This window comes from Rhinolophus sinicus, linkage group LG05, assembly GCF_036562045.2.
Source record: "Rhinolophus sinicus isolate RSC01 linkage group LG05, ASM3656204v1, whole genome shotgun sequence".
In the NCBI taxonomy this organism is placed as follows: Eukaryota; Metazoa; Chordata; class Mammalia; order Chiroptera; family Rhinolophidae; genus Rhinolophus; species Rhinolophus sinicus.
In genome coordinates this window covers 10,545,808-10,561,635 of record NC_133755.1, presented here as the reverse complement: position 1 = coordinate 10,561,635, position 15,828 = coordinate 10,545,808, and the positions used below count along the sequence as shown (strand labels likewise).

Sequence of the window (15,828 nt, the reverse complement as noted above, 5' to 3'; positions counted from 1 at the left end):
AAGTTGATTATTTTTAAATGAGGATTAATAAATGTATATAATAGACATTTTTAAAAATATAACTAATATTGTATTTGAAAAGCAGAGTGATAGCAATATTTCAGTGAAGATATTTAATACATTTGGAAATATATAATGGTGTGTATTTTAATTTCTTTCCTGATACATCTAGAGAGTAAAAAAATCAATGTAGTAAAGAATTATCTCCTATGGGGCTCTCCATAAAATAAAGAAGAAAAAAAAAAAAACTGAGCAATTTGACAAATCAATGAAAAGTTTGGAAGTAGCTGGGAAATCTTCTTAAGTGATTTAAAGGATGGTCTAAGGATTTTTATTCTAGAATGGTTAAAGATGTGAATGAGTTACTATTAACAACTGTAATACTTAAGCAGAGTTTGCTCTGAGTAAGGCACTATTCTACATGATTTATATATATGAACTCATAAAATCCTATAAGCATCATATGAGGCGGGGACTATTACTATCACCTCATTTTATGTTGAGGAAATTGAGGCACAGGGGGTTAAGAAATTTACCCAAAGTGATGCAGATATTAAGTAGTGAAACCAGGATTCAAATCCAGACAATTAGATTCCAGAATCTATGCTTTTTTTTTCTTATTTTTAAATGGAAATAAGGCAGACACGCAGAAAAAGATATCATTCATAAATATACAACACAGTGACATCACAAAATGAACACACCACCCAGGTGAAGAAGTAGAGGATTAAAGAGGGAGAAAGACTTCTGGAGTACGGAGTCTATAATCTTACAGTCTTAACTACTACTCTGTGTTGCCTTTCAGTAAATTTCTGGGCATTATGCTCCACCTTTAAAGTTCTTACTATGATTTCAGTTTAAATTGGTTCAGATTTATAGTGTTCTGAGTATTTTTTAAAGATTTTTATTAAAATATAACTAATATATAATATCATGTTAGTTTCAGGGGTACAGCATAGTGCGTCAACATTTACATACCTACAGAAGTGATCACCATAATAAATCCAGCAACCATCTGACACCATACCATGCTATCACAATATTATCGACTATATTCCCTATGCTGTATGTACATTACATCCCCATGACTTACTTGTTTTATACCTGGAAAATTGAACCTCTTATTCCCTTTCACCTTCCTCCCATTTAAAATTTATCAATTACAGTTGGCATTCAGTATGACTTTACATTAATTTCAGATGTACAGCATAGTGGCTAAACATTCATATAATTTAAGAAATGATTCCCGCGACTAGTCTAGTACCCACAGGGCATTATACATAGTATAATTGATTGTATTTCCTATGCTGCACTTTACATCCCATTGACTGTTTTGTAGCTTCCAATTTGTATTTCTTAATCCCTTTACCTTTTTCACCTTGTCCCCAACCACCCTTCCATCTATCACCTCAAAAGATCTAATGCCCATCTAACACCATACAATATTATTGACTGTATTCCTTATGCTATACCCTGCATCCCCATGACACTTTGTAACAATCAATTTGTCCTTAATCGCTTTCCCTTTTTTCACCCACTCACATCCCCCCTCCCGTCTGGCAACCATCAAAATGTTCAAATGTCCTCTGTATCTGTGAGTTTGTTTCTGTTTTGTTTATTTTGTTCTTTAGAGTCCACTTATAAATGAAATCATATGGCATCTGTCCCGTCTTTCATTTGGGATCTGTTTCTTTGTCTCCCTATGTTGGCTGCCTTCCTGGATTGTTTCTCTGTATTAGGCAGGGCTGCTATATCTCCTGGTCTTAGTCGAGTGGCCTCATGTAGTAGGTGTGCTGTGGGGCTGTCTTCATGGTCACCTGAACTGGGTATTCCAGGTGTGTTCCTGTGAGGGTTGTGTGTGCCGTCCTGTTGTAATTGAGTCTTGCTTGCTATTTTAACAGCATTGGGAAGGATTGATTCTTGGTCATACATTTTTTTTTTTTTTATCAATAATTGTCCTCTTACAAGATCCACTTATACATAGAACATGCTGAATTCAGTTATGAAGAATGTAGCAAACCCATTCATTACAATTAGAGAAATTCTGGGGCATACATTCCACTTCGGATAGGTAAATTTCTTGCTGTATTATAGTTTCTATTTAGATTTAGGTTTTAAAAACATCACTTAGCCTCTTCTAGACCCTCCTTGTTTGTCATCCTGACTGGCTAGCTCTGTCTGTAGCCAGAACCCTTGGATCAGTGACTTTCCTGATTGGTTCATCTTGACTTCCGTCCAATACTAGAGCTATTTCTCCACTTTCTTTGTCTCCCAGGAAACTAGCTCTGTTTTTCTGGATCTTTGGTCACTTTTAATTTTGTAGTTGGAACCCGTATTTTGAGGCTGCCTAGATCCTGTTTTCTAACTTTAGGCAAATGAACCAGCATAAGCCAGAGACTGAAATTCTGAAAAAGCCTTATATATTTAAGGCATGAAGAAAATGTTAGTGCTGCAGGAAAGCAAGTTGTGTCATGGAAATAGACATAGATGTTGACAAAAACAGTTTGGAGATGAACTATGAACTTTGAATCCAAATTAAAGAGTTTATATTTTATTCTGTAGGTATCAGAGTCAAAAGAAATTCTTTAAGTAAGAAGTAAAAAAATGATTCATAGTTTAAGAAGAAAAGTCTTATAGCAGTGTTGGGTAGAAGTTGAGGGGAAACTGGTAAAAAGATCAGTTATTACAATGTTCTCAGCAACAGATTATGATGGCCTGAAATATGGTGAAACATTATGGATAAAGAATAGAGGATTAAGTTCAGGGTTACATTTGATGTAGAATCAATGAGATTTGGTGAATGTCTACATAGGGGTTGGATGCTGGGGAAAGACAGTACAAAAGAGAAAAAGTTACGAATAGCACTAAGAGTTTCCAGTTTAGTAGACTAGGTAGATAATAATGTCATTAGTGAAAATTGAGACTAAGGAGGTGGTTTGCAGTTTAAAGTATTTGTACATACATTCTGTCATTTAAGATTATACTTATGTTATAAATTACCATTATTGCTCTGCTGAAAGGTTAACTGCATACATGGATATACACAACATCATGGTTTTCTGAAATATTTTCCCACCTAGTGCTTAAGTGACTTGATAAAAACTGCTATTTGTGTTATTTGTAGCCATATTTACTTTAAATATTTTTAGTAAGTAATGATTTCCTCTCTAACCTCCATATTTGGTTTAAATATTTTTGTTAGTGGTTCTTATTATTTAAAATATATTTGATCATCTTGTCAGTCTGAAATAAAATTTTACAGTTAGCATATTTTGTCACCATTTATTTATTAAAAGACATAAAAGAACAAATGTCTTGTCAAATATCTGGTCCTACCATGAAACTTAAATGATGTTAAAACCAGTCATATTTAACGTCATGTTTTGGCATTTATGATGATCTCAAGCAAATGTATGGTTAACATATAAAAACAGAACCAAAACAAGAAGCTTAAAATGCTCAAGACACCACTAGACCCATTTAGATTGGTACAGGTATAATAACAGTAATATTCAATTTTTCTCGTTCACTGAGGTACTTAGTGTGAAGCACTGGGGATAGAAAAATGAATAAATCTTTGCCCCAATTGAGGCTAGTGGAGAGGTTGTAAACAATTCAACACAGTAAGATATTTTAAATGTTATAATATGGTTGAAAATAAAGTTCTATAGGAACACAGATGAAGATGCAAGAAATTTTACCTGGGGATTGGATAGAGCAGGGATGAGGTAAAGAGCTTTCACAGTCCAGGCAACTTTTGGTAGGACTCTATGGCTGAATAGGAATTTGTCCAGTAGAGAAAGAGGACATTGATGGAAAGGAAATAATTCTGGTTTAGGTAGCATGGGGCAAATTGTAAGAAAAGAGGAAGCCGAAAAAGTTAAGGTAGGACCTACTTGTGAGGATTTGCCATACTGCAATAAGGACATTGGACTTGAGGCATCCTGAGGCACTGAATGACTTTCTGACTTAATGCTAACAGGAGCTCCTGTCATATTTTCAGTATGGGGTTTACCTCATTAACTTATTAATTGTTTCATTCATTCTGATCTGAACTATAATAAGACACCAAGCTGAAAGCAATGACAGGTGCTATCGTTAATGCTCAGTTTACTATTATTAAAGGAGTTAGTAGCTTTCAAAGAAAGTGCTGGTAAAGTGATAGAAAAATGTGACAGTTGAAAAGGGCTTTGAAGAGTGAGATTTGAACTAGTGTCATTTATGTTTTAATTATGATGATTTGATTAGAACTTTTTCCATTTCTCACTTATAACTAATGTATTTTCAAGGTATCATTTGAAAAAATAAAGCAAAAACACACATAAATACCGTATTTCCCCGAAAATAAGACCTAGCTGAACAATCAGCTCTAATGCGTCTTTTGGAGCAAAAATTAATATAAGACTCGGTCTTATTTTACTATAAGACTGGATCTGATATAATATGATATATAATATAATATAATATAATATAATACAATATAATACAATATAATGTAAGATCCGGTCTTATATTAACTTTTGCTCCAAAAGACGCATTAGAGCTGATTGCCCGGCTAGGTCTTATTTTTTGGGAAACAGGTAGTGTAAGTACAAAAGACTTTTTTCAGTCTTCATCGCTATAAAGTTTCTTCAGAATAGAAGAAAAATCCATATATTTCATACACCTGAGAGTGTCTTAGACATAGTTCTCAAACAATTATTGAGTTAAATTGGATATTTCTGGGTTTTATTTGAATTGTAGTCCTTAAACAATGCGTAGTTTTGAAATAATGGTGAAATGGAGATCTAAAACATAGTGTGTTCTTGGGCAAACTGGCAAGATGAAGAGACAATTAAACACCAAGTTACAAATCAATCTAAAATCACAAAGTTATAGTGTTTACTTTGCAGGTAGAAAACTTGTTCTTAATATCATGTTAGGGCACCAATTACAACTACCTTAGCTAAGCAAGTCAGTTCTTACGGCTGGTCACAAGCATAGAACAGACTGCATTAGAATGGAATGTAGAATTGTGGAAATCTGGGATAAAAAAGCAATGGAATTTAAGATATAGAGAAGTAGCACTTTGAGAACTCATTGATATATACTCTGAACCACTGCCACATTCTTATAGTGTTGATGAAGTGCTTATACTACAAATTTAAGCAAACATCTCACAGGAGGAATTTAAAAGATAAACTAATAGCAAGTCCCAAGAATTAGAGTCTCAATATATCTAAGAGTATTTACAAGATAGGAGGCTTATGAACATCTTATTGCCTAAAGTAGTATTTCAGTCATATCTTGCCATGTATGCTCCCATGGGTTCTGAAATTAGGATTACTGTTGCACATTATTGTAGTTCTTATTCATTTTTATTCATTTTTTATTCAAACTTAACAACTTTGAAACAATCATCGAGGGGATAGAGGTATTTGATTACTAAGCAGTAATTACATGTTTTTTAGTAAACATGTGTGTAATAATAATACACATTTTGAAAATCACTTTTCTTTTTGAGTATGGAATTCACAAAAATCAAAATTGACAGGTAATAATAAATTATTCTCAAAGCAGAGGAAAAGTAACATTTACAAAGTTTATTAGGTATGAGTCAGAACTGTATTATTATTTATGCTTACAATAAATGGAATAGCTGAAACATATAATTTTTATCTTTTTTTAATCTTCAATGTCGGGGAAAGAAACCCCACAGTGTGTGTGGAAACTATTTCTCTATAGTCTTAGTGAAGAGTAATAATAATTTCCACACTCTTTTTCCTGAAATATTGTTTCGGGAAAGATTGTTCAGTACCAGTGACCTTTTTCCCCAAAACACACTTTATTAGTGAAATGGAAATCTGATTTCAAATGCCACTGGGATGATTAAGAGCATTTTAAAGTTCATCCGCACACAGAGAAATTTGGTCTGGTGCTTGCAGAACTACAAGATTTTACTGGACTAGACGCTCTAGAGCAACTGTGGAGAAGTCACTTCTGAGGAAAACATAGAATTTTAGAATTTTAAAAATAAAGCTGTTTCTGTTCACAAATTAAAAAAAACTAATTGACATTCTATCGTTCCTTCTTAATTCTGACAGAGAGCAGAAAGATCTTTAGAACAGCTACAGTCCTGGCATTAGCCAGAGGTGCTAAAAATAGACAACGTAACGGCCGCTGGGAGTGTGTGCTTGGCGGGAGAGAACCCGGAGCTCGCGAGGGTGGGTGGGATGGGGGCAGGACCGGGGCGGGGCTGAGACTGGGGCGGTGTGGGGGCGTGGTCAGGGCGGGGCTAGTACTGAAGCTTAGCTGAATGCAGGCCCTAAGGGGCGTGTCAGGGGCGTGAGCGGGGCGGGTATGGGGATGTGGGCGGTGCCTCTTCGCTTGGGCTAAGAGACTGGAGCTTGACAGAACCTCGGACAGATCCTCTCAGTTCTCTGTCATGTCGCTCACGCACCCCAAGCGGCTGGCTGCCAAGCTCAGGGAGCCAGTCTCCCCTTTACTGCCTGCTGAGGACCCTGATACCCAGCCCCCCAGTAGTAAGCGGCTCCGTCTTGAGGTGCCTGGCGGTGTCTCTGAGGCGAAATGGAGGCTGCCTTTGGTGCCACGCTTGTCTGAGGAGGAAAAAGTCTGGGAGTTGTCGCCTAGACCTTTCAAGGCGCTCCTTGTTTCAGGGAACGTGATTTTCGAGAATTCCACAGACTTGCGTGTGGAGAAATCAGCCAGTGAGATGCAGATATGTAATCTGAGATGCCAACATAGCAAATATGAGATGAAGAGTTGTGTGCAGTCTTCCCCCTCACAAAGTTTTGATTCTGATTTGAGGGCTTCCAGAAGTTCTTCGGAACCAGGACTGAATGTCAGGGAGGTTTTCAGTGTGCACTGCAGTGATAGAGCCCAAGCAGAGGTTGGTCAGCTTCTGCCCAACGCCTCTGCACACGATACACAGCGAGTTAAAAAGGAGGATGGAAAACGATATCTAGACCAAGGAAGAGACAATAGTCAGCAAGACAATAGTTCTATAAAACAGACAGAAAATCTATTTTTGGGTGTTACCTTTTACAAGGAAACTGAATCAACATTTCATGAAATTAAAAACATATGTAAAGCTGACCCCGTCATGCCATCAAATATGAAAGAAAATAACACCTTTTCAGTATCTACGCTAAAAATACCAAAATCTCAAAACAAGCCCAGCAAGGAAATTGCCACACCTAACTATTTAAGAGCTAGCAGCACAATAAGTATCCCTGAGTTTCCAACTGATTTAAATAACAAAATGTGCCCTGTCTATTTAAAGGAAATAGCAAAGAAAAAGAGTGACAATGATGAGACATATGTTAGGGATTTCACAAACATTTACTGGTCCCAAAATAGACTGTATGTTAAGAAGCAAAAGTTAAAGGATGATAAAAAATTTGTGGATGCAGAAAATATTTTTTCTGAATGTTATGAAAGTAACCACCAGTCACTCAGCAAGCAAAGTATCTGTGTGAGAAAAAAAGACCTTATCAGTTTACACTACTATAACCACAGTAGTATTGAGTCTGATGTAAGAGACTCTGAAAAGAATTTTACTATAAAACTACAAAATGCAAATTGGGAAGAAGCAAAAACATGCCTGGGCAGTTACATATATACCAGATTAGAAAAATCTCAAAGCTGGGACTGTAATATTAGACAAATTTTGAGAAAAAAGAGAGAAAATAGTTGGATTATGGATAATTACAAAACTAAATGTGAAAATATGAAAAAAACTGGAGAAAACTTGAATTTGCTATGCTTACTAGAAATAGATCTTTTCAGCAAAGTAGGTTATTATAATACAAAAGCCATGAACACACATGAAGAACAATCAAAGCTTTTCATGATAGGAATACTGAGTCACCAAAAAGCTTTAATAAATTGTTTTTGGTTAAATGCTGAAGGAGAAAACAATAATATGCTACAGTTGAAATATTATACTACACAAAAAGGCTTTTATTTAAGCCACATGTTTGAGAGTTTCATTACAGAAAGTTTTTGCTTCTGTGAAAGTATTTTAGGAAATGAAAAAGATAATATTTTAAATTGGTATGAAATTTTGAAGTGTATAAAGCAAATTGATGTTCAAAATATAATAACAAGGACTATGAATGTCAATAGAGAGACTAATATTTTAAGCATATATTTACAAACCAATGTTTCAAAACCTCTAAATATCATATTGAAAACCAACATAACTTCTTTGCTCAATAACTTTGACTTTTTACCCAGAATTGAAAATGATTCTAAATTAGAAGAGGGATGCATTTTCAAATGGATAGTGGTGAAAAATCATATTGTATATCTAGAAAGGACTTTAACTTTTTCAAAACTATTAAAATATAATCTAAAACCTATGTTAGAGAAAAGAAAGCTTTTTAAAACTGAACAAGTTTTTGAAGAGTCTAAGAAAAACCCCATCAATTCCTTTGGTATGACAACTAAAAATATACATTTTCCAATTTTTGAAATATATGGAAAAATTCCTCTTTCAATGGACTGTGATAACATGGACAAAATTTCTTTGACAAAAGAAATTAGTTGCAAGAGTAAGAATTGTCCTGACCAAGTCATGAATATGGAAAATTGGGACCACTGTAGTACTAATACAATTAAAACACATGCTAAGTCTCTTCCTGAATTCACACACAACAGCTTTGAATATATTAATGAAAAATTTTATGAAATCAATATTCACAACCAAGATTTAGATACAGAAAGAAAACCAGAGCATAAAAAGATCAGTAGCTTTAATTTTAAGTACATATTTGAAGATTTCTTCAATATTAGGCAACAAGCCATGCTGACAAGCCACAGCACAAAACATAGTAAACCAACCAATTCCACAATCATAACTCAGGTGCTCAATTTTGAGAGTTTGCTGAAAAGTGAAATGGAAGGAAAGAAACATGACTTAATTTTGAAGGAGGAAGAAAAAGCTACAGCACAAAGTTTAACAAGCAATTGCCAAGTTCATAAAGATGTTAAGATAAGAAAGGAAGAGAAAAATAGTTTTTATTTAATGGATGGCATGTTTTCTGTGCAACCAGTTTCCTTAATGAGTAAGAAAGTAAATGTGGAAAAAACTAAATATGTTAATCAAAATAATCTAGCTGACAGAAATAAAGATGAGAGTATTTTGCAAGAAAGTGAGTCAGCTAATTTAAAGCATTTTCATCCAAAGAATGACTTTACAGAATGTGTTAACTATCAATTTGAAACGGATCTGAGCATAGGGAACAATGAATGTTTTCAGGACTTAACTGCCAAGTGTTTATCAACAGAAGCTCTGACAATAGCCAAAGATTTTGAGATGAAGAGTAAATTTGATTTAGTACTTGAAGAACTTCGTATGTTTCACGAAATTAGTAAGGAAAATGAAATTCTAAGTGTCATGGAAACAAACAATGGGCAAGGAAATTACTCTGGAGAAAATAATGGTGTTGAGGAGGTAAAAATGGAGATTAAAAAAGATTTGAAAATGGGTACAGCCAACAAAATATGTGCATCTTCTTTGCTCTGTGATACTATAGCAGTTCCTAATATGCATACAAGACACCAAAGTTTATTTAAATGGAAAACAGTACCCAAAAATAAAGAACAGGAATTTCCTAATGAATGTTGCTACCCAAGAACATCAGAGGAAGAATTACTCTATTCTACATCTGAGGAAGGTATGAAAGTAGTTTTAAAATGTTTTTTTCCCATGACAGAAAAACAGTTGCTGCTTTTTTCTTTCCTGTATAGGCCAAATATACAATTTTGGCAAAAAGAAGATAAAGTGTAAGGCAATGTTTATTGATGCATATTATTTTCCTATGAAGGGCTGTTCAAACATTAAATAATATACTGAACTTCAAGATAACAAGTGATAAAATTTTTAAAAGGAGCTTCATCTATCTAAATATTAGGAGCCAATGGAAGGAAATATTTCTGAAATAGTAATTTGTTTATGGTATAAACATTTTATATAAAAGCTACTTTTTGTTATAACATATTGATCTTTATTTTCAGATTGTGAGAAACCTTCACCTAAAAGACCTGCTTTTTTCTCTGATGAATTTAAGGAAGAAAAATCTAATTATTTCCTGAAGGGAGGTAAGATTTTTGGTTATTTTCTAGAACACCTTCTAAGATGATTATTGCATTCTTGTATTTTTAACATGAGGAAAATATACTTAGATTGTTAGAAAACAAATACAAAGTTTAATACTTTTGTAAACAACAATTTACTGATGCAAATTCTAATAGTTAAAAACTGGCTAAAAATTAAAATGCTATTTTAGAATATTAGATATATAATATTATTGGTAAATATGCTCTTCAAAACTGTGTTTAAGTATTTGCAGGGTTGCATTGCAATAATTGTGTGATAAGAAAGGTGTTATACATGTCTTATATACAGAAGATGCACATTTTAAGAACGGAAAAAACTCTATTAAAATTGTAATACTCAATATATACCGATAACAAAAGATAAATACAAGTCATATGTATACATTTTTTTGGCACCCCTGGTATACATCTAATGTATGTAACATTAATTGGCAAAACCAAAAAAGGCAATTAGTTAAGTTGGATTTCCATTGATGAGATATTACTCCTAATTATATAATTATTATCAAAGTTCTCCAGCCTTTATTATGAGACTCTTTATATGGACATTTAGTAATTTATAAAATTTAGTATCATTTAGGTATATTAACATGATTTATGACTATGGCATTTAAACTTTTGATTACTATTTAACAAATAAAACTAAAGAAAAGTTAAACAACTAACCTTATCCTTTGCCTAAGAGGATATCTCTCCAATATCAGAGTAAAGCACATCAAGTCTAACATATATTCTAATGTATAGTACCAATGGGGATGAGGCAGGGGAAGGACAGACCCTAGGGAACTGTTTGCTAAAAGACTAAATTTTCATTTGGTCAGAAATTGCTGGTATTAAACAACAAGACTAGATCTAGAAAGAATAATGATGTAGGTGAAATATAGTTACCGAAACATCTTCAGTCATACATCATCTCTCAAAACATTTTCCTGGCTTCTCATCAGTAGAATGCTGTCTCTGATACCTTTATTTAGTCACTTCAGAACTGCATCATTTCCTCTTTTCTTAGCTTACAATGAAAAATCTTAAAAATTAATCCAAGTCCTGGTAGATCAAAAGGCCACAGGTAATCTCTTCTCGCCTGAATAATGGGAATAAATGAGGGAACAATACTCCATGAGATTAAAGCAGGGTGGCACAATTAGCCTGGAAAAGATAGGAGTTGTTTTTTTCTAGGACAGAAAGAAAGGAAGGAATTGGGTTTATTTTATTTTAGAATGGAGAAAGATTAGGGAACATGCACCCATATTTATCATCATGATTATAATTGTGATCCTGAAATAGATATACTCATATGAGCAAGATTAATTATGTGCACAAATTGGAAAAACAATGTTACATTTGTTGGAAATATATGAACCCATAATACTGTATTGTGCCTTCAAAATGAAAAGTACTTTGTTGTCATAAAATACGAAAAATAATGTGTGAGCTCAGCCAGAATTATTTAATATTACATTAGGATAGTTGTCTTGGATTCACTTTCAAAGTACACAAAAATGAGATATTTTCCTGAAGCTTGTTAATGTCCATAGTGTGAAGGAAGAGTTGAGAGATACTGGGAAGTGGGGATAAGAATGAACTAACTGCTTAGGAGGGATGGATACCTATTTATGCAGTGTGATTTTAAAGGCATTGGGAAACTCCTGATTGTGCTGAAATATTTTTTAAATTAGTATCAGGTGTACAAAACAACATAAGGATTAGACATTTATATACCTCACAAAGTGAAAACCCCAATGACTCTATTATCCATCTGACACTGTATATAATTATTACAATATTGTTGACTATATTCCCTATGCTGTACTTTATATCTCCATGACTGTTTTTTAAAATTATAGTTGACATTCAATATTATTTTATATCAGATTCAGGTGTTATAGAGTAGTGGTTAGACATTGATATCATTTATGAAGTGATCCAATAAGTCTAGTACCCATCTGACACTATATATAGTTTTTATAATATTGTTGACTATATTCCCCGTACTGTACTTTACATCCCTGTTACTATTTTGTAACTACCAATTTGTATTTCTTCTTTTTATCTTTTTTCTTTATTATTAATTTCAGGTATTCAAAACAACATAATGACTAGACATTTACACCCCTCACAAAGTAATAACCTCAACAAGTCTGCTACCCATCTGACACCATAGATAGCTATTACAAAACCATTGATTAGATTATCTATTTAGTACTTCACATCCCTTGAATATATAAATATATATACCATGCACAGTTTTACAATATTTTTGACTATATTCCCCTCACTACACTTCATATCCCCATGATTTATGTAACTACCAATTTGTGCTTCCTAATCCCTTCACCTTTCTTACCCATCTACCGACCCCCTTTCCATTCAGCAACCGTAAGTTTTGTTCTCTGTGTCTGAGTCCATTCCTGATTTGTTGTTCATTTATTCTGTTCTTTAGATTCCACATCTAAGTGAAATCATATGGTATTTGTCTTTCTCAGTCTGACTTGTTTCACTTAATATAAAATTCTCTATGTCTATCCATGTTGTTGCAAATGGCAAGATTTCAGTTCTCTTTTATGGCAGAGTAATACGCCATTGTATAAATGTACCACAATTTCTTTATCCAATCGTCTATTGATGGGAATTTCGGTTGTTTCCATATTTTGGCTATTGTGAGTAGAACTGCAGTAAACATAAGGGTGCATATATTTTTTCAAATTCATGTTTTGGATTTCTTTGAATAAATACCCAGGAGTAGAATTGTTGGGTCATAAAGTAGTTCTATCTTTAACTTTTTGAGGAACCCCTGTGCTGTTTTCCATAGTGGCTGCACCAATTTGCATTTTCACCAACAGTGCACGAGGGTTCCCTTTTCTGCACATCCTCTCCAACACTTATTGTCTGTTGATTTATTGATGATGGCCATTCTGACAGGAGTGAGGTGGGATCTCATTGTGGTTTTTATTTTCATTTCTCTGATGATTAGTGACATTGGGCATCTTTTTATATGTCTGTTGGCCATGTGTATGTCCTCTTTGAAGAAATTCAGGTCTATTCAGGTCTGCTGCCCATTTTTTAATTGGATTGTTTGTGGGGGGTTTTGGTGTTGAATTGTATGAGCTTTTTTTTTTTTTTTTAATAAGTTTTGGATATTAACCCATTGTCAGATGTATTATTGGCAAATATCTTCTCCCATTCAGTAGGATGTCTTTTTGTTTTGTTGATGGTCTCCTTTGCTGTGTGAAAACTTTTTAATTTGATGTAGTTCCATTTGTTCATTTTTTCTTTGGTTCCCCTTGCCTGAGGATATATATTAGTAAAAATACTACTAAGGGTAATGTCTGAGAATTTACTTCCTATATTTTTTTCTAAGAGTTTTATGGTTTCAGGTTTAAGTCTTTAATCCATTTTGAGTTTATTCTAGTATATGGAGTAACAAGGTGGTCCAGTTTTATTTTTATTTTTTTGTATGTATCTGTCCAGTTTTCCCAGTACCATTTATTGAATAGACTGTCTTTATGTGCTGAAATATTTTTGCTACTTACCCACTTCTCATTGTGGTGACTCCAATTAGAGTTTCTACTACCTATGTCTCCAGTACATCCTGTCAGTCTTTGCTTCTATCTCTTCTCTCTGTGGTGTGGAGAAGGCAAGTGTTTTGAAATTATTTTGAGCATGTGTTCCATGCACCCAGCCATTGTGCCAAGTGCTTCACATGTCATTTAGCCTCAATGCTCCCCTAACTTTAAAGTATATGTGAATGACTTGGGCATCTTGTTAAATGATTCTATCATGGAGTACGCCCTAAGATTCTGCATTCCTAACAAGCTCCCACAAATGTAGATGCTGCTAGTCTGTGGACTACACTTTGAGTTGCAAGGATTTAGGAAACAATTGAGTAAGTATTATTTCTAAAAGACAACTAATTAATTTCATGACATATTTTTAAACACTGATTTTTAAAATGAGAAATTTCTGGTAATGTGCTTGAATATTGTGAATCATTAAATGATACAAAGCAATACATTAATCCAGAGTATAGCAATAATAAAAGGGATCATAATTTATTTAATAAAAAGGTGGGAAATCCAAGGAGACAAAGATGCACATCTTCACAATCACAAGTTAATGATTGTTTAAGGGCATATGCTTTGCAAAAGGCCTGCTGTTGATACAAATTGGTTCAGTGATTTCCCACCAATGGGAAATTACCAGATGTATCTGTCATGTTAGAATATGAAAAAGGAAAGCTATACTTTGAAAAAGTAACAAAATAGATAATTATGGCTTTGTTCTGAAATAGTAATCTCATGATGAAGTACACTTAGCAAAAATTGCTGAAATTATCTAATTTATAACCAAATCAGACATGATTCAAACAATTTTGTTTTATTTGGACAATCTCCTTTTGTTTAAAAAATGAAAAAAAAATCTAGCAATAAATTTTTCATTTATTTTTTGTAAGTAACTATAATTTTAATGTTACGTAAAGTATCATAAACTAATTTATAGCTGTTTTGTGTTGTTTTCTCCCTATTTACATATAGTTAAAATCTGTGTTTTATTTCCCTTTTGTAAACATGGATACACACACACATTCGTTTGCTTCAACTTAGAAATCATACTGTTTACCTTTTGTCAGATTTAAGGTTAGCTTGATTACACTATTTTTAGTATAATAGGCTTTTCCATTAAGGTCATACTAATGCATGAAAGCTTGATACATTTTTATCTGCACATTTATATCTCACTGTTTATTAAAAAAAAAAACACTGTCAAAGTTAGAGGTATTTTTGTGCTTCATTATGAAGTGTAGGTGACACTATTTGCCTGGTTAACTGATTTAGTAACAGACATACCTCCATGAAATATTTTGAGAATGATAGTGTGATATTATATAAAACTTCAAAATCAGCGCCCCCCCATTGATACATAAGAAATGAAACACATTTGTGCTCTATTTTTAATAATAATCTCTACCAGAAGCCAAGCTAATTATTAACACTATAGCCTAGTGTTTAGCTTCTAGTAGAAAATGACATGGTCTTTAGATACACTATATCAAGTCAACTTTAAAACCTATGTAGTTTTGTTGTTGTTGTTAAGTCAGATTGCCTGACTGGAATGCTGATTTTATTTGGTTGCTATTTTATAGAGGGTAAGTTATTTAACTTATGTGCTGAGGTGTCCACATTTTAAAATTGGAGATAGGATTAAGTAAACTGATTAATGTAAAACACTTAGCTCAGTGACTCAGTAAGGGTTCCTAGTACAATTAGAAGTTAGCAAAAACTTTTTAAGATTAGAAACTATGAGTAATTTTTACTGTCTTAGTTCCTATTATTGTCTTATATCTTTAGGTAGTAATTTTTCACATGGAATTTCAAGAGTACTACCTCTTAAGACATGCAGTCGACCAATCAGAATTGGTTTGTCAAGAAAAGCTAAGCTGAAACAACTTCATCCCTATCTAAAATAAATATGTTACGAGAAGTTAAAAGAAGATATTGGACTTTAATATTTCAAAACATGTTATATCTGTTAATCTTTTGTTTATTTCTTTGGATAAATGCTTTCTTCTAGCTTGGGAGTTTTGAGCTTTCTTTATTATAAAGTATGGAGAAGGGGTGTGTGTGTGTGTGTGTGTGTGTGAATTATCTAATTACATTTAAACATTATATAATATTTTATTGATGTTTTCATGTCATATTAACAATATGT

General features: G+C 33.3%; 1 protein-coding gene across 1 annotated transcript; it reads left to right on the top strand.

Annotated features, from left to right (window-relative positions):
- Positions 1 to 6,424: 6,424 nt before the first annotated feature.
- Positions 6,425 to 15,625, top strand: RAD51AP2 (RAD51 associated protein 2). Its single transcript, XM_019746985.2, is given in 3 exon segments — positions 6,425 to 9,680; positions 10,021 to 10,104; positions 15,468 to 15,625. Coding segments are annotated over 3 exon segments (3,498 nt in total).
- The last annotated feature ends 203 nt before the right edge of the window (positions 15,626 to 15,828 follow it).